Consider the following 24,615-nt stretch of genomic DNA (forward strand, 5'->3'; position numbering starts at 1 on the left):
CCAACAATGGACACCTGTAAGATTTGGCTGGACAGGGTGCTGGAACATCTTGTCTAGACTGAGCTTTTCCAAGAAAGGTTGGATCAGATGATCCTTGAGGTGCCTCCCAACCTGGTGGTCTGTGATGCCATGAAATTGCCATATGTGCCTTTGGAAAGAACTTTTTAGGTATAGGTTAGAAATCCAACTTTGCTTAGTCCTTTAATTATTTTTTTTTTTTTCAGTTACATATCTGAATCTTTGATAATTGGGGTTTTTTTAAATCGTAAATGTTTGGTTTGTTTTCATATTGTAGATGTCCAAGTCAAAAATGTCATCCCAAGAGGAAATCCTGAGCGATGGGCGGTTCAGCTGCGTCGCCAGGGATCCCAGGTTTTGGGAGATGCCCGAAAAAGAGCGGAAAGTCAAGATTGACAAACGATTTCGAGCCATGTTTCATGACAAGAAGTTTAAGCTGAGATACACAGTGGATAAAAGAGGCCGCCCTGTTAACTTTTCCTCCACAGAGAACCTCAGGAAGTTTTATGCCTTGTCGGAATCTGACTCTGATGTTTCAGAGAGTGAAGAGCACACTGAAAAGCCAAAAAAGCAAAAAAAGAAAAGAAAAGGTAAAGGACAAACAGATTCTGCAAAGCCACCTACTGGTGGTCTCCCAAAGGACAACAAAATAAACAAACAAGGGGTGGAGCAAATATGTGAAGTGGAGACAAAATTAAATGACCTTAAAAAGGAAGGAAAAAAAAGCAAATCTAAACTCAACTTGAAGGAGGACTCAAAGAAAACTGCAGTGGAAGTTGATCCCTCTCAGGGAAACAAAAGCCTTTTACCCAAAGGGGGAAACAAGCAAGGAGATGCATCAGGAGAAAGATCGATTTCAAATCAGAAGCAGCAAAAGTCTTCACAAGCAAGAAGTATTAAATCAGTGAAAGCTCCCAGGAGAGACCATTCTCTGGGAGGGAAACTAAAAGAACCAGGTTAGTTGTTCAAATAACAAGTAGAATTCATCTGTGTTTGCTTGGATGCTGGTGCTATCCATGGAAGATCTTTTGCAAGATCAGTTGTAAAAAAGGTGCCTGAGTCAGGTTCAGTGTTGCTGAAGGATTGGAGTTGATCAGCTCTGTATAGAATCAGTGCTGATTTTTCAGTAAGATTGTGAACATCCCTGTCCTTTGAATTGCTGGAGTTGAAATTTTTGGTCAGTTAGAAAAGTAAAATGTCCAATAGCTTATAAACTACTGTATTTATCAAACCAAACAGCAAATACATGGTCTGATACCGTGAAGGCTTCAGCACATCACAATCTGTTGACTGAAAGTGTAAAGATGACAGGATTGAGCCACTAATATTAGAGGGGATGAGAAAGGTGTCCTGAAGAAAAACTTTCTTTAGGTTGCTTATGCATGTCTATAGCCTATGTTATTGAAATCTGATTTTTGCATGTTAATTCTATACATATAAATAAAAGAGCAGGATATTTCATTAGAATTGAGATTGATAATGCAATTGTGGGCCTAAAGAGCAATTAAATCAGATTAGACCAAACAAGGCAAACAGAAGAGGCAACACTGATGTTTTATGTTATTTGCACTTCCCTGGTGTAATTTGTTCCTCCATCGTTACACCTTTCAGGGGTCCTGTAAATATCCATTAAGGAAACCTGAAGTTTTCCTTTTCTTAAAGGATCTTATGCAATTCCACCATAACTATAGGTATCTAATGTTTATCTCTCTGTGCACAGACACCTGTGATCAAAGTGTAAAAAGGAAAAGCCAATTAGAGGAAGAAACTTCTGCAAGTGAAGGTGTAGAATCGGGAGAAGAGGAGCCAGAAGATGACGATGGGGAAACAGGTGAAGAAGAGGAGCCAGAAGAAGATGGAGAAACAGGTGAAGAAGACAGTGATTCAGAAGATGATGAAGAAAGTGATAGTGGGCCTGATCTAGCTAGAGGCATAGGGAATATTGAAACCAGCTCAGAGGATGAGGAGGATTTAAATGACCTGTTTCCAAAGGAGCCGGAGATCGAGCATTCCTGGCGCGAGCTGGATAAAGATGCCCCTCGTGGAGATGAGGTAACAATACTTTCCGTGTGACAAGTTGCTACGTGACAAGCTCAGAAATGTCATGAGTTCATTACAGACCTTCATCTGTGGAACAGCTTGGGGGAGTATTTTTCATTAAGGTTTTTCATCCTTTTAGTTACAGAATGCAAGGGATGATGAAATCAGGACTGAGATTGTGGTTTTCACTGGGGTCTCCCCTTCCCTCTGAGCAGACTCACCTAGACATAAGCTGTCTGCAAGGGGAAAAAACAAACAGCATCGAGCTTTTCAGAAATTCCAGAATTTAAATAGTACTATTTTTGTTCACTGGTGGGTTTTTTCACTTTTTGTTGTATATTTAGTTATTTAACTTGCACTTTAAGAAATTAAGACATCATTAGATAGTGAAGAAGGACTTTACAATTAGTGTCTAAGAAATGACAGTACTCTTGTGCTGTCACAATACCTTGATATTAGTTGCTATTGTGACTAACAATGTAACATGATAACAAAATCCTAATTGTTGATGTTGCCACTGCAACATCTGAGGAAAATGCTTATTTTATTTTTTTTCGGCAAAGTTTATTGATGACTTTGATTTTTACCACGGAGTTCTGCTAGAGAATTGTGTGTTCCCCATAAAAGTCAGAAATTGAACCTATGAACTTTATGTCCTTTTTTTTTTTTTTTCCAGATTACCAGTAGATTGGCAGTTTGTAATATGGATTGGGATAGGCTGAAGGCTAAGGATTTGCTGGCTCTATTTACTTCTTTCACGCCCAAAGGAGGAACAGTGTTTTCTGTTAAGGTAAGATCTGATTTCTAAAAGGAGTACTGGCTATTACTGTAAAAAAAATAGGAAAAATACAAAATAAGACAGTTCTGTGGAGAACCTAAAGAGAGATTAACATGTTAAATGAGAAACTCTGTTGCAATTTCAAGTTGTTGTGTTAGAAATAAATGTGCTGCTTTTCAGCAATGGGCATGTATTTGGTAGAGATAGAGGCCAAAGCCATTGATTTCTCCTGTTTATGAGCTTGGCTCTAAATGCTGTTTTTCTGAGACTAATAGTGAAGTTCTCAACATTTCCTTGGTTTAAGTTTAATTTTCAGTGTTTTTATGATAAATAACCCAACCTTAAACCTGGCTATTTCTAAATGCCTTCCAACCCTCTTACCATTGCACAAAACTTATTTTTTTTCACCACTTCTAAGTTATTAATAAATTGGTGGGTTTCTGGTCAATTAAGTTATATTTTTCCATTGTTAGTGTCTGCCTCCATCTTTCTGAGAAATGTTAGTCAAGATACCCCTTTCTGAAAAGGGTCACAGTGAAATGAACAAAGTCAGGGCTCCTGTTGTTCTTCATCTGTCTCAAAATATACTCATTCCTAGCAGGCAGTTTGGTTATTCTGCTGTCTTTTCCATACATTAAAATTAGGAGGGTATTAAAGGTTATGGAATTGATCCTTTTACTGATTTTAAACAAAAAACCATAAAGTCTAAAAGCCTGGTGAGACATTTTTTCCTAGTTATTGCCCATTACATCACTACAGTTAAAAATTTTGTTTTGTGTTTCGTGTATGTGTAGATTTATCCTTCAGAGTTTGGAAAAGAGAGATTGAAAGAGGAAGAACAAAAAGGACCTGTGGAACTGTTTGAGCTTCCAGAGAATACCACAGAGGAGGATGGGTATTTATATTTTCAAATGAGAGATACAACATGTTTAATTCTCAGTGAAAATCCCAATTAAGTTTCCAGAAGTTTGTATGTGGAAGTACCCTGTGGACACCTCAATTTTTTAGGTTTTTCAAGTGATGTTTTACAACTGGCCCTGGTTCCTTTCAGTGCATTTCATAAATGCATTATGATGAAACTTGAGAAGATTTGCTTGTTGATGAGTGAGTTCAACATTCATATAATGTAGCTCATTGGAGTAATCAATGAAATGAATGAGAGCTTAACACAGCATTTCTCCTCTACAAATTCATGCAGTAAACTCCCTTTGGTGCTCACTGTCAAAATTCTTATCTGTCCATCAACAGGGACCTAAACTTGGGCCAAGAATTCCCAGATGGAGATTTCTTGAGTGCTTTAAGCAGCAGTCCTGGCTTACTAGGGCTTAACTTAACCCATTGTCGAGGCATGTCTTTTTTTGCCTTTTTGGTTTTTTTTTTAGCTTTTGTTGAAGGTTTTGCTTTTATATTTTTCCAGAATTTCCAGATGTTTGGCAGCCTGGCTGGGACCATATTTGTATGATACATCCTGCTGGACTGCCCTGCATTTAGAATATCTGGATTCTTCCAAAATAAGGGAAGATCCCTTTGGAGAAAGTTCCTAGTGCATCAAAGGACACTTGATAAAACTGAATAGAAACTGGTGGAACCTCATGCTGTTTAATATTTAATCTCATCACAAGATTGAGAGAGTGTTTGATTGGTGCATGTTTTTAATAAGTGTTTTAATTTTCGAATTAAAATATTTTGCAGATGAGAAGTTGTTAAAGCCAGCTCACCTGACCGTGGTGTTTTCTCCACTTTCGCAGGATTTATAGGGAAAAACTGCGGGAATATCAGTTTAAACGACTGAAATACTTCTATGCAGTTGTGGAATGTGATTCTCCTGAAACAGCCAATAAAATTTATGAGGAATGTGATGGACTGGAATTTGAAAGTAGCTGTTCATTCATAGACCTGAGGTAACTCCACTGGGGACGTTTTTACATGTTGGGCCAGGGAGGGAGAATTAAAGGCAGTTTAAAATAATTTGGAGTAAATTATATTGACTGTATTCTGTAACCAAAATGAGATATGAAGATAAATTGGGCATCCAGTGGGTTGCTGAGTTTCCCTTTGGTTGTTTTTAGTTCTTTTTGACCACTGGAATATGGGAAGTTTGAGAGCATCTCTGCACAGAGAGATTATTTTCAGAGAAGACAGATAAAATGTCCTGGTTGCATCGTCAAACTTTTGGTACAACTAAGTAAAGGGATAGGATTTAGAAAAGAAAACAGCAACACAGTGTTGCTTTTTTCTTTTTCTCTTTTCTTTCCCCACGGGTCCAGAAGTGGCATTTTGTCAGGATTGCTTCCCACGGGGCAAGAATATTGCTGCTGTTGTCATGAAGCTGCAATAGATATGTTGGCCCCTGTGGATGAGCTGGAAGCTCTAATATTTCAAAAGTCACGTTTGGAGAAGAAAGGATTCTAAATTATTATTTGCTTCATTGTTAGTATTTCCTTTTGTTGCAAAAAAAGCTTTTCAGTCTGAGCAGAAAAGTTACTAAATCATAAAAGGTTGTGACAGAAGCCATTTGTCTTTTGGGACCCGTGTTGTGGGCACTCTTGGAAGTCAGTGGAAGTTAAATTTTTTGCTTTGAATCATTTTCTAGAGGAGCTTAATTCATTTGCTTTGAACCATTTTGGGGAAGATGATCTTTGCCAAGTGAACGTGTAACTTTTCATCATTTTAAACATAGAAATGTAATGTTTTACAACAGACACAGCTGTTTGAAATTCTCCAGTGATTTTCTTAATCTTCTGCTTTGTTAAATTTTAATCTCACATAGTGTAGAAACGTTTTTGTTTTTTTAAACCAAGTTCTTCAATTGTTACCCATGACTTTGGTCTTTTTAACATTTTTTTCCCCCTACTAATTATAATTTTGAAGATGTACCAGGCTTTCCTAAAATGTTTTGATTTTTTTTATCTGTTTCCAAATTCCATTTTTCTAACTTTTTAACTTTTAACATTAAGCTTCCTGCAAAGATGACTCTTAAAACAAAGAAAACCACCAAAAAAACCCCTGCCTCTGGCCCTGTTTAGACCAGACTGAAAATTGATTTACTTCCCAAAAAGGGTGTATTACACACAGAAAACCTGTGGAATAGCTGTGCAGAAGCTGGGCAGTTCATCTTACACCTCTGGAACATTCATCCATTTTGTTCCCATTTCAGGCTTACCTGCTTTTTATTTTAGCACATTCTTTCATGATGATGTACCATACTCGTGAAAATCTTAGGCTGTTTATACTATGATATTTCCCAGTGTATTTGAAGAATAACATGTTTTATTTGCCCTTAAGATTTATTCCAGATAATGTTACATTTGATGATAAGCCGAAAGATGAAGCCTCAGAAGTGAATGTAGCTGCTTATAAGCCAAAGTACTTCACATCTGCTGCTATGGGGACATCAAAGGTACCTATACAGTGGTTTTGTAATGTTTTTCTAATGTGTTTAGTTTTGCTGTCAGCTTGGAAATTATGTTTGTAGTGGGGAAAAGATTACTGATTATCTCCACTGTTTCAAAATAAAGTCATCAAACACATTGAAAGATTTGAACGTGTTACAGACCCGGAAGTTGCAGCCCTGTTTTGGATTAGTTTAAAAGAGATTGGGATTCTCTGCTACAAATTAAATACCGTGTTTTAACCCAGTAAAAGTCGTACATGAAATGGCTTTGTATTTTTTTCACAGTTAAATCTTCTAATTTGCCTAAAATGGGTGTTTGTGTGTAAGTCAATAAGGGCCTGTCTGGTAGTAGTCCCAGGCCTAAGCAGTTGCTTCCCCTCCTTGTAGCAATTCACCCCTGCTCTGTCTCACTGCCAGCCAACACTTCCATCTGGCCGTGAAGGGAACCAGGCTGGGGAAGTGATTAGTTGAGAAATAAGTACTTTCTGCTGGATCATTTTTCACTCTCATCTGTTCCATGCTCTGGTTGAGGGTGCAGTTTTACAAATGCTTTCATTGTCCCCACTGCAATCCCTACGTGATTCCAGGAGTGAGTTGCTGCTGGAAGAGGAAAAGAGAGGAGTTGGTGGCTACTTCAACACCAGTATCTGCTGCCACAAAGGAAATGTGGCTTGCAGAGGTTTTGTGTTGTGTGGCCTGCTGTTACAGAACTCTTCAGTGCATGAGGAGATTTTTTATGTAGCTCAAACTCCTTGAAACTCACTGTAAAATAAATTCCAAAAAGTTATAAATAAATTTATTTTAGCAAATGGTTATTATAGCTAATTATTGTAGAGAGCTTACTAACAGGGTTATATTGCTGGTATCAAATTATTTTCCCTAAAATCCAGTGTTACAATGTTTAGCTTTAGTGTTCCAGCTTCCACAACTGGCATTCTTGTTTTTAAGGTAGATATCACATGGGACGAGACAGATCATGAACGAGTCACATCACTCAGCAGAACTTTTAACAAAGAGGAGCTTCTTGACATGGATTTTCAAGCCTATTTGGCTTCATCAAGTGAAGAAGAGGAAGAAGAGCAGCAAGGTACTTTGGTAATAGATATTGTCCACAGAGTCATTATCTCCAGTGTTTTGAACAGGAGTTATTTAAATATTTCAATTCCGTATCTACAGAAAATGCTTTGAATGTCATCTTTTACAAGGACAATTTTATGCTTGTTTTGTAAAAGCTGTGGTCAGGTTCTGCTATGAGAATAACCTGCCTTTCCTCTAGAGCTAAACAGCTCTGAAACTGGTGTGTGCTTATGTTTTGTGTGTGTGACCTATAGGTGGAGGGAAACGAGGGGAAGCACGTTGACATTTTTTCTTCTCTCTTTTCAATTAGTAAATAATTAGCTTGATGACAGAACACTGACAAATGCCAAACTTTTTTTGGAAGATTCATATGTTAGGCCCCTTACCTTGGAAGATGTAGAGTTTTTTAAATTTCCTGGACCTTGACATTCTTTTTTTCTTTATTTCTTTCTGTTCGTTTGAGTTAAATACACTTTTCCAGTGTTCTTTATACATGACGGGAAAACACATATGTGAGTTTTTAAAATGGTATCTCTAAAGCCACCACTGATACTCATTATGCAAACCCAGTTCTGATTCTCCAAGTAAACAGTATCACTGGTGTGACCCCAAAATTGTGTCATTATTTTTGGAGACAAAGTATGTTAGCTGAATTTGGACTTTCAGCTTACTTAGAAGATTGTTAATAAGAGTTTGACTTAAGTGTTGTCACCCTGGCTTCGAAACAGCTCTCTGGTTTTTATTTGTCTACTGCAGAATCTCTTTATTTGGTGTATTAATGTTTGATTGAGCCCAGTATAACAATTATAGTTTGAGGGATTTCAAGTAGCAAGATCACATGATCTAAATCATGGCCTGTTTTCTTTATTGTTGATATGGTAAATCTGTTAGAGTTGTTTTTCATCATACATTTGAATTATTTATGTAGAGAATGTGGTAGCCATTCTGTTTATTTGGTGCTGAATGAATGAAGATCTGTTGCCTTTCTGTGAAGTCTGAGTAACACTGATCAAAAATGACCAAACAGTAGGTGATTTGGAGTGATCCTAATGACTGTGCCCCTGAGTAGCTCCTTTCTGAATAGGAGCTTGAAACTCTAAGCATAAAATAATTTTCTTGCTTTTTTAATTTCTCCTCCTACCCCCTTTCTCTTTTTTTCAGGGTACCTTGACATCTCTTTGTCAAGTTTGGCAATACCTACTTTAATCTCTTCATTTCTGAGATAAAATTATAGAACCACAGAACTTGTGAGTGCGTCCTTTTCAGAGGACGAGTTCTGGTTTGAAATGTCAAGTGGTTAATGACTAAATGAATCTTTCAAATGCTTTTTGATTCACTTCTTAAGAATACAAAGAGTATTTCATCCAACTTTGTAAGGTACATAAATCTTCTGTGTTTGGTGCACCAATGTGTAAATCCCTGATTTAACTTGCTTGTTTTCATTCTAAAATTCGTCATGCTTTTGTTAATATATATAGCCTAAATTACAAGGCAAATAAAACTTCATTAAGCCTTAATCAGGTCTTTCAAGCAGAGTTAAAATTGATTTATGCTGCATTAAAGCAGGTTGTTGCAATCAGAGATGAGCTTGGAGCATGGAAAAGAACATTACAGATTTTTCTGGTTATGGAGTTGGGAAATCTTCTGGCAGCAAACTCAGCTTGGCAATATCTTGGCAGGGTTAATGTCCATTTGTTTCTCATCTTCTCATGCATAAAAATTCATTTACAAACTGTACCTTTGTGAACTTTGGGGATCATACAAGATGATCATGATGTTAAAGAATAGCATCTGTGATAGGACAGTGATGAAAGCAAATATCCATGTAAGCAATACTTCAGAACCTTTAAAGAGTAAAATTCCACTGCTGGGAAGGAAAAAAAAAATTGACCTTAGAGTAATCTTATCACACTAATAAATTTTAAACCTGGAAATGTCTGGATTCTAATGAGGTTTTGAAAAGTAAGTTATTAATAGAGGAATTATGTTGTCATGTCTTTAATGTGTTCCTGAGGTTTTTTCCATGCAGTTATGTGATACAAAACAGGATCCCATCTGTCAGGATTCCATCCAGCAGAATTCTGTGGCACTATGCACAAATGGGAAAAATCAATGTCAGCTGCGTGAATGGACATGTAGGAGTGTGATAAGGAAGGAAAAAATGTCCTGGACTTTTATTCATACTCTTTAAACTTATCAAAAGGCTTTATTTATAAACGGGATTTTGTTGGCCTGTTCTAATCTGGCGGGTTTTTTATGGAATTGTTCAGCTTTTAATATGTGCATCGTGGCTGTTAGTGTTACTGTTACACAACAGTTTTGTAATGTCAAGTATTTCAGTGACCTGGAATGTTGTGGTTCATAGCACAAAGTGTCTCCTTTACATTGCTCCTGAATTTTCTGTCACTCAGGTGCCTTTGTTCCAGTCAGGAATTGTTTGTGGCATTCCCCAAATCCAGCCCATAATTGCTATTTTGACCACGAGCACCAGTGCCTTAGTGTATGGCATTTAAAGTATGCTTCAAATTAAGCATTCATGTCTCAGCTTTTAATCTGTTCTTTTTTGTTTAAATCCTTGCAAGAGCAACATCTTTTCTGCTGTTCTGCTTTGCACAGCACACAGATACTGGAACAGACTATATGACAAAATACCTTTATAGGTGTATTTTTAATTAGCTGATCTTGATGGTATGATCATCCAATCACAGAATATCCTGAGTTGGAAAGGACGTAACATTAGTGCTTAATGTTAAATAAAATCAGACTATTGATTAAATCTTGTTACAATTCTGAAATTTATTTGGTCCAATAACTCTGACAACACAGAGAAATTTAAATGCATATACAGCATTTTATCAGATGACAGTACAGCCTTCCTTTCTCTCTTAATAATGAGCACTCTTCACATGTGTTTATATTTGCTAGAACTATTACAGAAGGCTAAGACATGGAAGGTGACAGAAGTAGAACATGCAATTATTTAATATTGTCTCTGGAAAGAAGAAGCAAGAGGATTCAGCAGTTTATGAGCTGGAATTCCATGGGAATTTCAGAATAGAAATACCACAACATGATTATTTTCTTTCTATGAATTACCAGACACTGATGCAGGTATTGAATACTTTTCCAAAACATATTCGCAGGAGCTGTTGTGTTGGGTTTGGTTTTTAATTAAAGGTGTGACAACAGTCACCTGGTTTGCAAAGGGAGTTTTAAAAACTGCATCCAGTGCACACCACTCAAGTGGTTACACTACCAACCTGAAGGAAAATGCAAAAAAAACCTAAAAAAAGCCATAATTTTACGCTTGCCATTCATTTACTGTTACCTGTCTGTTTGCATTCTCTTTTTCCGGTATCTTTTCTCCCTGAAAAATATCTTAGGAAAAGACATTGACTCTGATGTGCTTTAAATAAGCTTCTTTTGATTACCTTGAATTGTAAATTTTTCTTTTTCTTATTATCATTGGGATGAACTACTGGGATTTGCACAACTTCTTGTTGAGGGAGTGCTGAGAATGTGGGAAAGTGGGGTTAAATCCCAGGTTTTTTGTCATTATTTTCTGGTGTAAGACTAAGGTCAGCACATTTAATTTTTCATATCATGCTGTAATACAGTGCAATAACCTCTACCTTGAGTTTGCTTCTTGACTGCTGGAGTAGAGAGCTTTATATTTGTAATTCTGTGGGTCTACGTGCATTGTAGGAGAGTTGTGTTGTTTTTTTTTTCTTTCTATCTGTCTGAATTTGAGTAACTACCCTGGATAGAATTGAGCCATTTAGTGCATTTTTATGGTGTGGCCCATCAGAATCCAAATCAGTAGCTGAATTTTCTGCTGTGCCATGAAGTCATGAGGGGGAGTTTTATCTTTCCATCTTTAAAAGAAACTCAGCTTTGCAGGAGACCTCTTGTCAAATGTTGTATTTGCCATAAGTTTTCTAATCTTCTTTGTTTCTAAGGCTGAGTTTAAAAAATAAAAGGAATCAATCTACTCAGCTATTGTAAGATAATCTTCTTAAACTTAGAATACAATCTTTTCACAATCCTGTGATTACAAAAATGTGCTCTCAGCTGCCAATCACCAATTTAATATGTTGAACCTCTGCATTTGGTTATAGTTTTTATTAATTTCAACTCTTAAAAACAAACATGCCCCCACACATTGTTGTATTGGAGTGTTTCTGACCAGCCTCATGATTTTAACTTTGTCCTTCTTAAATCTTTTAGCACTTCTGTTAGTACTTTCCTTTGAAAACAATAAGAATATACTTGTATTTTATACTCTTAAATTTAATCAGCTTTTGCTTTTTTTCTCCTTCCCAGTTTGATTGTGTTTCTCTTGCAGTGCAGCTGTTAATGCACCAGAACTTTTTGTTTTGTTGGTGTGTTTTGTTCAAAAAGCCTTTGAACAAGCTGTTGGCAGAAAGCATTGCTGCCTCAATATCCAGCAGAAAGTGGTTCCTGATGTTGTGCAACACAGTGTGATGCTTGAAAGCTACTGACAAGGTTATTTGAACTCTGAACAAACTTTGAGGACATACTCAACTCACTTTCCTTTCCTGCAGCTGTTGTCAAATGTGCTTTGTTTGCCTACAGAATGAAAAGCTCTTACGGTTCCTTTGAAGGCCGTGTTGAGCATTTGTTTTAAAAGTTAGTTTTGACAAAAGAACTGCAAGTTTTATCTAAATGAGAAAGAATGACAATGTGCATTGCCATTTAAATATTTAAATATCTCCTGGCATAACCAGTGGTAAATAGGAAGACGGGTTCTAGGGAGCCTTTCTTAGCTTAAGGATTTCTTCAGTGCCCATCCAGCTTCTCGCTTCACAGGACACCAGGAGGAAGAAACAACAAAATGGCTTATTTTTCTTCTCATCTTCAAAACAGAGTTGGCTTTTGCGTTCTGTGTGAGCAGATGCTTCCCTCTTAGATCTCAGCTTCTGATGAGGACAGTGCAGCTGAGTGTCCCCATGTGGTGTGCGGGAGATGAGCCAGCAGGGATGGAGCCTGGCCTGGCTGGACAGAGAGCTTTGGCTGCAACTTGGGAAAGAAAGGGGGGTTTATGAACTTTGGAAGGCAGCTCAGGGGGATTACACAAGGTTGTGTGAGGTTATTCAGGGAGAAAATTAGAAGGGCAAAGCCCAGCTAGAACTTAACCTGTGAAAGACAATAAAAATTGTTTCTATAAATACATTAGCAGCAAGAGGAGAGCTGAGGAGAAACTCCATCCTTTGTTGGATGCAGGGGGAAGCATAGTGACAAAGGATGAGGAAAAGGCTTAATTAAATACTTAAATGCCTTCTTTGCCTCAGTAAGACTAGTTGTTCTCTGGGAGCTGGAAGACAGGGAGCAGAATGAATCCAAGGGGAAATGGTCAGTGATCTGCTACACCACTTAGACACATGCAAGTCTATGGGGCCAGGTGGGATCCACTCACCTGAGGGTGCTGAGGGACCTGGCAGATGTGCTTGCTTAGCCACTTCCCGTTGTTTTTCAGCAATCCTGGATAACTGGGGAGTTGACTGGAAGTTAGCATGTGTAATTCCCATCTACGGTAATGGCTGGAAGGAAGATCCAGGGAACTACAGGCCTGTCATCCTGACCTTGCTGCTGGGGAAGGTCATGGAGCAGATCAGCTTGAGTGCCATCACGTGGCTTGTACAGGACAACCAGAGAATCAGGCCCAGTCAGCATAGGCTTGGGAAAGGAAAGTCCTGCTTGACTAATCTTTTATGACATGGTGGATGAGGGAAAGGTGGTGGATATTGGAACAAGGTGCCCAGGGAAGTCGCTGAGTCCCCATCCCTGGAGGTATTTAAAATCCATGTAGATGTGGCACCTGGGGACAAGGTTTAGTGGTGGGCAGTGCTGGGTTAACGGTTGGACTCGATGATCCTAAAGGTCTTTTCCAACCTAAATGATTCTGTGATTCTATGTAAATATTTCTGCTTCCAGCCAACAACCAGCTTTGTGCAGTGATGGGATGTGGAAAAGAACAGTGTCACACATCACTTTTAGCCAAAAACCAGACTTGCAACTCTGATATGTCTTTCTAGACACCACTTGTGCTGTCCCTGCAGTTTAGTACTGTAGGAAGCACAGCTTAATGCTGAACCAGAAGAAAAGGAGCCTATCTCAAACCTAGTTTTCTACAGTTCAAGGATCTGCAGCATCTTTAAAGCCTATTCTCTCTCAAATATTTGTTAAAAGCTTATTGTAAGTCACATTTTCTTCGTGTTTAACTTGGAAAAAAAAGAAAGGAAAAAAAACCCTTCTTTCCATCTTGTGTCATTTGTTAATTCAGCAAGTCACTGAAGGTGAAGGCATTGAGTAATTATCTCTGTTACAGAATCTTTCGAAGTTTGCTTTTTAAAACGTAGGATTCTGTTTTCAAAATGCTTTACAGCATTGTTTTTTGAGATTTAGGTACTGCCCTGCTGTAAGGGAGTCTGAAATTAATAATTTTAAAATACAGTAAAGGATGCTGTGTCCAATCAGGGATTTGCTGAACGAATTTTCTTTTGTCTTTTCAGATACTATTTTTATTTCATTTAAGAAGGTGTTTCTAAATGTGAACTTCAGTTGCTCACTTTTTTGAGGCTGCCTGTGATAGTTTTCCTCTCTCTTTCTAGATGGTGATGTAGTTAATGAAATGGAAGACGACAAACCAAGGAAAAGCCAAAAAGATGATGAAGAGCAAATTGCCAAGTACAGAGAACTTTTGCAAAGTATCCAAGAAAAAGAGAAAAAACAGGAAGAGAAGGATATAGGAATGGAGATTAAATGGGTTCCAGGTAAGCTTTATTTTTTTTTTCCTGCCTTGGAGGATATGCAGTATTGACCTGCTAACAGGGATATAGTGTAAGGTGCTGAATTTATAGTAGGAGAAACAAACCTTTTTTTTCCCATAAATTGAAATCCAGATTGTTTAGAAAGAAGCAAATAAAAGAAATAATATGACTGAACTCAGTTCCTCAACTCTAAGTTTCTTTTTGTAGCTTACTTTTAATCCAGGTTTTTTTCTTTTGTATTTGCTTTTTCATTCATCACTTTATAGACTTTTTAAAATAGAATTCACATGTTTGCCATGGAGTCATGAAACGTACCTATGCTTTTAAAAAGGAAAACCAGTATGATTTGTTAACATGCCATAAAATTAGAGGAGAATGGTTTGAAAGTCTTGCTTGCATTATGATAAAGATTTGGGGGAACGTAGAAGGGAGAAGTCTGGCCTTCCAGTGAGACTGCTCTGGGAGAAGGAAGGTTACCAGGAAGAGAAGTTGAGGGATAGTGACATACAGATTATCATCTGGAAACCAAAAAAAAAGGTAACTTCACCATGTGGCATCCCAGCAGAACTCACTCTGAGATCCAAAAGTCAGTTCTTTTTTTCCTTTATGTTGATAAAACATTCAAATTGATTCTCCTGTGTTGTTTATGGGTGGGTGCTTTCCATGAGGTGTATGAGCCAGGGTAACAGTTCCCTACATCCACAAAGGGATCTCTGGGGCATTTCCTCCTTGATGCTGGCTCAGAACTCATTCTGAATGCCTGAACCAGCCCTGGCACTGGGTATGTCTCTTTGCAAACTTAATTTTGTTTGCTAAAAAGACAGAACTACTCTGGAAAAGGAGAAAAAAAATCTGGATCTTTTCCACTGAGTCAGATGTGCAAATGGAAGCATTTGGTGAATGTTCAGAGGGTTAAACAATACAGCCCAAAGACTAGGGAAGTATGACATTCCCTTTTTGGGAGCAGCAAGGTGCTGCATCGGCTCAGCAGGTGCAGGCTATGGCAGGACACAGCCTCATCTGTTACTATAAATACAGAGACCAGAGATGGATCAGAATTCAGGCCCTTCACCACTGTGGGTTAACTCCACATAGGAATGCGTATCTGGTTATGTCACTCACACTAATATTATCCTGAGTTCATTTAGATAACTTCTGTTGAATATAAATGCTCACTTCTTAAATATTCTGGTCTGTAGTGGTTCACTGAGATGGATTGAACTGAACAGAACAGTTTTATGTCCTATTTCTTTATAAGAAGGTCTGTATCTGAAAGGATACACTGGCATTAAAAATAATTGTATGCTTTCAATTAATATAATTGAAATATATGATTCCAGTAATTTCTGGCATGAATTATTCCAAAACCTGTTAGAAGAAGCTGTATCATGGACGACAGGACAAGTGTTTGCTGACACAGAGTTGTACTCCATCTGTCCACAGCGTGTCAGTACTTGCATTTGTGGTGTTGTTTGCTCAGTACTTAATTCATCCTGTCGCTGGACATTCAAGACCAAAGAGTTCCCATACATAGAATCTGTTATAGGATTTTTACAAGTATTTGTTACTTGGCGGAAACCACAGTCAAACTAATTACTGCTAGGAATGTGTTCTGTAATTATATATCTTTTTATTTGTACATAGTTTAAAGCTACCATCTTTTGTGTTGGTTTGGAAAGGACATTTGGGGTTGTTTTTTGTTTGTTTTACTTGCTGTCTTCTGAAGAATCTTGCAAATTGTATGAAAGAGGTTCTGTAAATTAAAAAAAGTCTAAGCAACTTAATGTGGTGACGTAGTCAGGAATCTGGAGCAAACTATTCATTTTAGAAGAACAAAAATTGGTTTAGTCTTTAGTCTCTCTTTAGTGTCTCCTGCCCAGTGAAAGCAAGAAGTTTTGTTAGAGGCTCTCCCTCTTAACTCTGTGCCTTGCATGTTACAATTAAATTCATTCACATTCAGTAGAAATGGGGTGTTAACTGTAGTGGAGATGGAATCCAGTTCTCTAATCCATGGGCTCCATGTTTCTTTGCAATGGAACTTGACTTCAGAAAATTGGATTTGTCCCATACTACATCTAGTCCAACTCCTTCCTTACTGCACCTTCTTGGGGGGCTCCTGGGACTTTTGCTATGTCATCTCTTTTGAGAGATGGTAAAAAAACCCCAACCAAACCAAACCACCTCCCCATCCTAATAAATTTGACTGACTTTGTCCAGATTCAGCTGGATGCCTGTGTCCTGGGTCAGGTTTGTTCATATGATACTGGGTTTAATGTGCATGGGTGCACAATGAAGTTTACACTGCTGGTTTGTAGTATTTCACATTAATTTAGCAACTCTGATTTTGCATATGTCAATGTTTCCTCGTTTCTTGCCCTGAAAAAAATTAGTTGATGATCCAAGTGCAGAGCTTCTGGAAGTCATAGAAGAGCTCACTTGCCTTTACTAGAGACTGTTCACCTCCTCGAGGTCAGCAATGCCCCTTCTGGGTATTAGCCCCTGCAGTGTGGTTTTGTCCAAAACACAAGTCCTGAAAATGAAGACCAGTGTTTTAACTTGGCTTTTGAGTCAAAAGTTCAGCTGTTACTGACTTCAGGCAGCATTTGGAGAGTAGGTCCTGCACACCTCAAAGAGATACTTTTATATATATATATTTATGGTGGAGCACAGTCAGCACACACTGAACAGTAGTTTATAGCTCTGGCAGTATCTACATAGTCAGAGCTGTGTTTCCTTATGGGAGGTACATTAGTTATTATGTTATTTTTTTCTTGAACAAATGTGCTTCTTTAAATTCCAAAACAATTTAATTATGTTCAATTGGAGTGTCCTGAGCATTCAAAAATAGCTTTTGTTGTAATCTCTTAAGGCTCCTTAATTTTTTTCAGAACTAGTTTACGTCTGTTGAAATATTTTTATTATCAAGCTCTACTTTAATATGCTTGATTTACTGCAAAATCTTTTTCCTGCCCAAATGTTTAATACACAGAAGAATTACAACAGTTAAATCTAGGAAGTTTTTCAATTGAAAGGCAGAGATTTGAATTAATTCTAAAAATTGAGTTTTGGCACAGATATTTACACATGGTTATAGAAAGCATACTTCGTGAATGATTCAGTTATTCTTGAATCATAATAGTTTTAAATAAACCACAGTGCCAGCAAAAATAAATTAGATGTAGTTCCAACTCTCTTTGGTCTGTTTCTTCTAGGCACAAAATCAGTGTTATATTTAAGCATCCATCTGTTTTCTTAATCATATCTGATTTAAGCAACAATTACTATGAATCCTTATCCAGCTCCCAAAGCTCCCTTTAGAAAGTGAAGAGGGAGAAGACCACAACTGCATTTCTTGATGATATTCAGCCAAGTTTTGTTTTGTTTTGTTTTGTTTTTTTATTTGACTTAAAAATTCTTCCTTTGGGAAGAAGGAGATGTAAATATTTAACTGGGCTTAAAGGAAAATTTCAGATTTGTTTTTGTCAGAAACAGAATAGAAAGCATTCATGTCTCTGTAAAGTGCACAGTAAACCCCAACTGTGTGTTGTTAGAGATTATGTAGAGCACAGAAAAGCTCCTATGGAATGTATATCTCCACCTGGATCACTGGACTTAACATTTTGTCTCTGGGGGTGACAAATTCTAACCTTAACAGAGCATTTACCTGCCATTCCTTTTACCCACCAGCAACAAGATGGTTCTTTATTCTGGTGAGACATTACATGCAAGATGAACTCGCTCATTTAGAATTTCCTGAGAACAGAGATTTATCTTTTTAGCCTCTAATAAGTGTGACACATGCAGGCTGTTAAACTTGCACAAGTTTTCCAAACTAAGTGTTTAGAGAAGTAAAAGTTCTGGCTTGCCCACCCTCCTTCACTTTCCCATCGGGGTGACAACAGTGTACTTAGTTTGTTTAAGTATTTGTCACACTTTTGATCCTTTAGCTCAAGAGTGATTTAGTTGCATGCTAATAAAGATGACCTTTTCCTCTCTTTCCTTTCTTTGTGAAGATTAAATGAAACCAGTGTGATTCATTTATTCTAAAAAAAAAAATAAATATATTGATAAGGGTATAAATTAGCCCTTTCTATGGCCAGCTAATAACTCTACCTAAAGTAGACAATTCCTTTCCCCTTCTGCAATCAAAATCCTTTTGACCACTTAAATACACTCTTATTCCCGGGAAGTGGTCTGGACAGTAGTTTCTAAGCCATTCTAATCTGTGGAGAAACTCAAATGCCTTTCATGAGACTGCCAAATACCACAAGAAAGGGCTGGATTTTCCTCCAAGTCCTTCAGTGCCAGATGGATCAAATGATTCCATTTTCCAGGCAAATAAATCAGAAATATTGTAACCTCCTTTGAGATCTCTCTCAGGGGTCTCTCTTTCTCTGGAGACGTGACATATACTTTTTAATTCTGCATTTACTACCTTCACAGAGAATCTACAAGGTTGCTACCTGACCAGTAATTTTTTCCATAAATGTACTCCAAAGTAGTATCCAAAGTCGTAGTAGTTCAGTTTCTGGGAAGCTGATGACTCTGCTTTCATTGACTTTGGAGATAACTGAATGTTTGTTCTTGTTGTATGAGAGGGTTTCTTAATGGCACGTTTTTAGTGAACCTATGCAATATCCTTCCTTTATTGTGGCTCTGATTCGTTTGCTGGTTTAGCACCAGATTTTTGTGGCTGTAACAGTTTTCCACTTACTGTTAATTCTGTCATCTCTCCAGGATAATAGAAGGATCCTTTATCTTGTTTTTGCTCCACTCTTTCCTTCCTATGATTCTGTGGTTTAATATGATTTTAGATCTTGTCCACACTTCGTATTTCAGATGCGTTGTAACCAGCTCTCCAGCCTTGGAATTGTTTTTGGAGTGTGGACAAGCACCGGGACAGGGATTGGTGTTTGCAGTTTTCCAGAAAAATGTTCTGCCTGCCCTTCTGTGGATGGGCAGGACTGTCCATGAAAGTGCCCATTTTTTCCATTATGATCTCTGTTTTCAGCTCTTCCATATGGAGGAGAGCTGGAAGGAATGAGGAGGAGCAGTGACTGGCAAATTGAGAAACCTGAGAAAGAATGGGATCTAGTCTAGGACATCTGGAGAGGTCCCAGTATGATTCCTGAGCAGTAAAACTGGAATGAGGGGCGGGAGAGTAGGATGTGGTCAGGTGAGGGCTGGACTGGGGTGGCAAGAAGGGGTTGCTGAAGGGAGAAAATCAGAACAAGTAGAATTGGGGAAGAGATGGCAAATAGCAGACTTGGAGGACAAAGCAGAAACATGATTCCTCCAAACTCCCAAGATATTTCAGTCATTTCTCAGGAGAGGATGTTACCTGTGGGATATCTGACTGCTTTGTTACAGAAGCTGAAAAAAAAAGAAGTATGTAGTGAAGGAAGCAAGGAATTGCAGGTAGGAGAAAAATCCTTTATTGCTCAGTTATTACCTCCTGCCAGGGGAGTGGATTCTGTTCCTGCCACTGAATTCCGCTCCAGTGCAGAAGTCAGTTCATCTCTTTCCATCAAGGAATTTTGCTCTTGCAAGTGCCCATCCTGTGAGGAAGGGGCTGAAAGTGCATAAGCTGCATCTGAAATCAGTGTTTGTCCTCATAACATCCAAGTGCTGTGTGATGTAATGACTTTTTCAAAAGCATTCCTGAAGTGTATCGAATTTTTCAGAAATCTGTCTGGTGATAGAATAGAACTTTTCTCCTTCTGTCTTTCAGTTCACACAGCTGCTAAATACACAAGCTACTTTTACTCACATGGTCTGCTAATCAAGTAAGAGGATGGTTTATTTCTCTTGCTGCTTTTTCCTTTTCTTTTTGTTTTATAAATTTGGGTTTGTTTTGATCTTGAGGTATTACAATTTGAACTGGCAACTAGTGATAACAGAAAACACTCTTTCAACTATTTATTTTTTTGGTTTTTTTGATAGGCTGATGTGTTTCAAGTGATCTGTGCCCTTAATCTCATCTTCTTGTTAATAAATACTTTAAAAAACAAAAGCAAGCTATTTAACTGAAGCATTGAATCTAAATCTAAATTTGCTGTCATACCAGGAACCTACTGGTTTTTTTATTTTAGATAATTTTCTGTTGTTAAAGCAGACTAGTACTAAGTAGCCTTAAATGACTAGATAACTTTAAAATACTTTGTCTAGTTTAACTTAAAAAATGTAATGTCATGACATTAGTACACAATGCAAGAAATTTGGGGGATTTATTCACAGTTTTTCTGAGCCTTCTAGCTGTGTATTTATTTTTATTTTAAATTAATACAAATAATATCTTACTGTTCTCATTTATAATGATGAACAAAAAATACACTGGTCAGCAGAGATCCTGCAGCATTATCACAGTATTGTCACAGAGGCAAAGTTTCAGAAACTAATTCAGAATCTTAACTGATTAGAGTGTGGTACATTAAACATAATGGCTCTGTGTATGCCTGTTGTTATTTTTATTGTGTTACTCAAAAAGTGGCATCTTTGGACTGCACAGTCTAATGTGGGGAGAGGAGACCTTTCCTGGGAACAGCTAGAATGTTGGGAATCAGGTATCACATCAGAAGCTCTTCTTCTGACTCTTGTACAGTTTTTACTGAAGGAATGTTTTATTTGGAAAAACACATCCTGTAAAGTGATCTTCTTCATAAAGATGTTGTTTTAAGCAATATTTACGTTGTTTTTATGGACTTGTTAAAGAAAAACTAGATTATTCTTTTACAAAGGAGAAAACGGTTGATTAAAAAAATTCAGATTCATCTCATTTCTTTAATTTACTATGGGGTGGTTTTTTTTTTCTAGGCCTCAAAGAAACTGCTGAAGAAATGGTCAAAAACAGGTTGGAAGGAAAGGATAACCTGACTCCATGGCAAAAATATCTAGAGAAGAAGAAAGAAAAAAGAATGCTTAAAAAAAAGAGAAAGGTAATGTTTACATTGGCCACTTTTTGTTTGTTTTCTTAAATTGCTGATATTGTTTGTTTTGGATAAACTAAATAGAAGATTGTATAGCTGCTATTTTAAGGTTAAAATATGCGGTAGTTACTCGTGTGGAAAAAATGGGATACCTCATCAAACTTAGAAAGCAAGTGATATTCAGGATACTACTGACCATACATATGTTACACAAAACTTCATTTATCTACTTGTGCTGCTTTAAAGATAAATTATTCATAATTACAGTTGGCTTTAATTTGCATTTGGAATGCATTAGGAAGGGTCTTTTTGCTACTGTGTGCAAAGCTGTGATGAGAATGATAATTGTAGTTTTGGAAATGTTGGGGCTAAAATAATACAGGATTGTTTGCCAAAGCTGGCAAAGAATTAATAGCCACAAAGAACTATTCCAATTTCAATTTGCAAGAGCAAATTTGGTAAACAGCTTTGTGTATAAATAACAAAACAGTCTTATACTAATGTGAAAATTGCTGATGCTTCATATTCTCACATGTGGAAAGTAATGGTGAAGCAGCTGACTCCTGTGGCAGTGATGTGCAGGAATAGGCAGATAAATGAAATATTTGTGCCTGTGCTTGAAAAAAGGCATGTGGCATACAGAATTTAGCTTCCCTAACTTCTTAAATTACTCTGAATATAACTCATTGCAGAATAATGTTACTGAGAGTAATCTCTACACCTTGACTTCCAATTACTTTTCACTGGCATTTGATGAGTAACTTCTTCAACCTCATGGGTGTTCTGAATAAAGTAGCACTGTTAGGTGCTACTTTAGGTAGCAGAGCAACTTTTTCTGGTGTAATACTCTTGTTCAGTCAGATAAATTAAGTCAAGGGGCACATAAAATCTGATCTTTTAAATGCAAGCTCAGTCTTTTTGAAATTCGGACCACAAAATGAAGCTCCTTGTTCAAGGATTCGCCCAAGCAGAAAATCTGTGGAACACAAAGGGAGGATATAACAGTGCTGTGATCCTGTAATTTGTTGGAGTGGTTAGCTGGTACATCACAGTTTGGGGGTACACTTAATAAAAAGCTTTACATGTGTGAAACAGGTTTTAAATTGTTGATCTGTCTTTATAGCAGTTTTTAGTGTATTCCAGTTTTATGATGTTCCATGTACAGTATTTCAGTTTTCATCTTCACAGTTAGTAACAGAGGGAACATCTAATTCCAGTGAAACTTAAGTGGTTGTTCATATGTTGATTGAAATAATATTTGTGCTTTGTTACAGGCCACTGCTGAGCGAGAAGAGAGTGAAGATGAACTTCCACCTGATGTTGATCTCAACGACCCATATTTTGCTGAAGAATTAGAGAAAACAGGTGGGTCAAGACAGGTGACTTGGGGAATAAATCTGCCCTTTCTTTAAATGCTGAGCTTTCAGAACAAAGCCAACCTGGAGTAAATGCACAGACAGCATATTCAGAATTAAATGAAGTAGGTGTCATTTGCCTGAAATTGCTGTTCTTGTAAAATGATGCCTGTTTTGATATGTGGAATGGTAGGGAATGTCCTGTCAGCTTTCAGCAGATACCATTAGTTAGCCAGTTTCTGGGGCTGGATGTTAAAAACAAGCTGCTCCCCTAAATATTCCAGAGAAGAGAACTCCATTGCTTTTAAAGTCTGTATCCTTTTACAGAGGAAGAGCCAGATATATATGAGTCCCTTCGAAATGTGGGTCAGTTACAAAAACATCAAACTTTTTTGCATTATAAACAAAGTTGTCTTTCAGAAGAAATCATTTTTCTTCCAGGCTGATACACATTTTCTCTTGTGTACTCTTGGCTGCATAGAAATACAAACAGTGAAATGCAGTATTTTAGGAAATAACTTGCTCACATTAGATTTCGAGGACACCTTTTTTACAAGCTCTTCAGTCAGATGTCTAAATTAACTTTTCCTGTGATAACAGCAAATTTATTTCATGTGATTTTACTGGTTAAAATCACTATTGGTGAGTTCCTGGCATTCTGTGGTTTTGGGAACCAAAACCTAAGGGTGGTTCATACTAAAGTCCATTAAAAGAAGAAAAAAAGACAGAAGAAAACAAACAAAAAGAAGATAGCAATAGATTTACAAATATTACCAGTTTATTGTTTTGATGGGTGGGGTTCAGCAGAGCAGTGCAAATCCAAATTCCATTTAAAAAGTGTAAATCACTTTTAATTTGATACCAGCCAGCGCAGGCTTCTGACCTGATTGTTTGATATTTGTGTTAGGGGAAAGTAAATAATTAAAAAGCAAAACCTGAATGACTTTGTGCTTATGTGTAGGTTTTAATAGTCTGAAATACAGAACAGTAGGGCGAGTCCTGCCCATGTCTTAGAAAAAACAATCTATGGTGTCCTGTAATGCTGTTTTCTGCCATGGTGAGTTGTTTACAGGTTCTGAAATAACTCATTCTAAAGATACCATTCCTACCACCAAATTTTTTAGTTTTTCTTCAATAGCAAGGTTACCTAGGTACTCTCATGCTAATATTATACAAAATCTCTGATAAAATGTTTCCTTCTGTTTTATGTGAGAAGTTCTTTGTGCCGTGGAGGGGCTCAGTAGTGAATGGTTGTATCTGCACATCCTTAAACCTTCTTGTCCATAATCTGGGGAATAGACTTTAATGTTTGTGGAGTCTGTGAGGATAATAAAATAGACATAAAGGTTAAGAAAAGTGAAGCTTTTATCTGCAAAATTACTGATAATCTGCTGAGATACAGGAGAAAACCAGAACATGGTTAGCCCTGGAGAGGTTTTAAAGGGAGGGGACAGTGGTTGGCTGCAAGCCAGGAGATGTTTTAATGGTAATTACACTGTACAACTTTGGCTTTCACCAAGTTTACCCAGAACAACCTCTGTCTCACAGCTGGGGTTGCTTTTAAGCACAGCTAACTTATGCAGTGGGGGAAAATGGGTTACAATCATCTTTGAACTTCAGTGGAACTCCACCAACTTTGTATGTAGGGTACAGGCAGCAATAACTCGAATGGTCATCAATTTTCCTAAGCCATACACAATTCCCTTCAACTGACTGTCAGATTATCTTGGGTTATGCTGAAAAAGCATGTGACAGGGGATGTTTGCAGACTCCTGTGGAGCAGTGCAGGAGCTAAGGATGCAGCAGTGCTGTTAGGGTTTTGCAGGGCTGCATTTGCTCCCATGCTGGATTCACTAATTGGCTGTAGCATGCAAAGGGCACAACACCTTTGAGTGCTACGAAAGGAAAACTGGAAATTATGGGAAGTCTACTCAAGCATAAATTCCTCAGGTGTGTCTTCGTTCCTGATAACTGTTTGTAATGCAGGCAGTGATTGTTACACTGTGGGGGTGCTTCATCTTGGGAGAGGCCAGGTAGAGTGAATTCTTCATTCCTGCTGTGCCCAAAGGATGGCTGTGCAGGGTGCAGGTGTGTGCACATCAGCCCTCCTGAAATTCATGATACTGCTTACTTTGCACAGTTTTTTCATGTGTTTTTTTAATAGTACCATGGGCTAAAATGTCAGATGCTGCATATATATGAGCCTTGATGTTGCATTCCAGAAGCTTGATTCTAG

At 37.6% G+C, this 24,615-nt stretch overlaps 1 protein-coding gene across 1 annotated transcript in view; it reads left to right on the forward strand.

Moving 5' to 3' along the window:
- The first annotated feature begins 295 nt into the window (after positions 1-295).
- The window catches only part of ESF1 (ESF1 nucleolar pre-rRNA processing protein homolog), a 29,348-nt gene continuing 5,028 nt past the window's right edge, over positions 296-24,615 (forward strand). Inside the window, exons 1-10 of the mRNA XM_008932988.4 lie at positions 296-974; positions 1,739-2,070; positions 2,735-2,848; positions 3,631-3,731; positions 4,585-4,737; positions 6,122-6,236; positions 7,179-7,317; positions 13,940-14,101; positions 20,912-21,033; positions 22,299-22,389. Coding sequence (XP_008931236.4) covers positions 296-974; positions 1,739-2,070; positions 2,735-2,848; positions 3,631-3,731; positions 4,585-4,737; positions 6,122-6,236; positions 7,179-7,317; positions 13,940-14,101; positions 20,912-21,033; positions 22,299-22,389 — 2,008 coding nt within the window. The remainder of the gene's footprint in view (positions 975-1,738; positions 2,071-2,734; positions 2,849-3,630; positions 3,732-4,584; positions 4,738-6,121; positions 6,237-7,178; positions 7,318-13,939; positions 14,102-20,911; positions 21,034-22,298; positions 22,390-24,615) is intronic.

This window comes from Manacus vitellinus, unplaced genomic scaffold (genome assembly GCF_001715985.3).
Source record: "Manacus vitellinus isolate BGI_N305 unplaced genomic scaffold, ASM171598v3 scaffold_38_pilon, whole genome shotgun sequence".
NCBI classification, from domain to species: domain Eukaryota; kingdom Metazoa; phylum Chordata; class Aves; order Passeriformes; family Pipridae; genus Manacus; species Manacus vitellinus.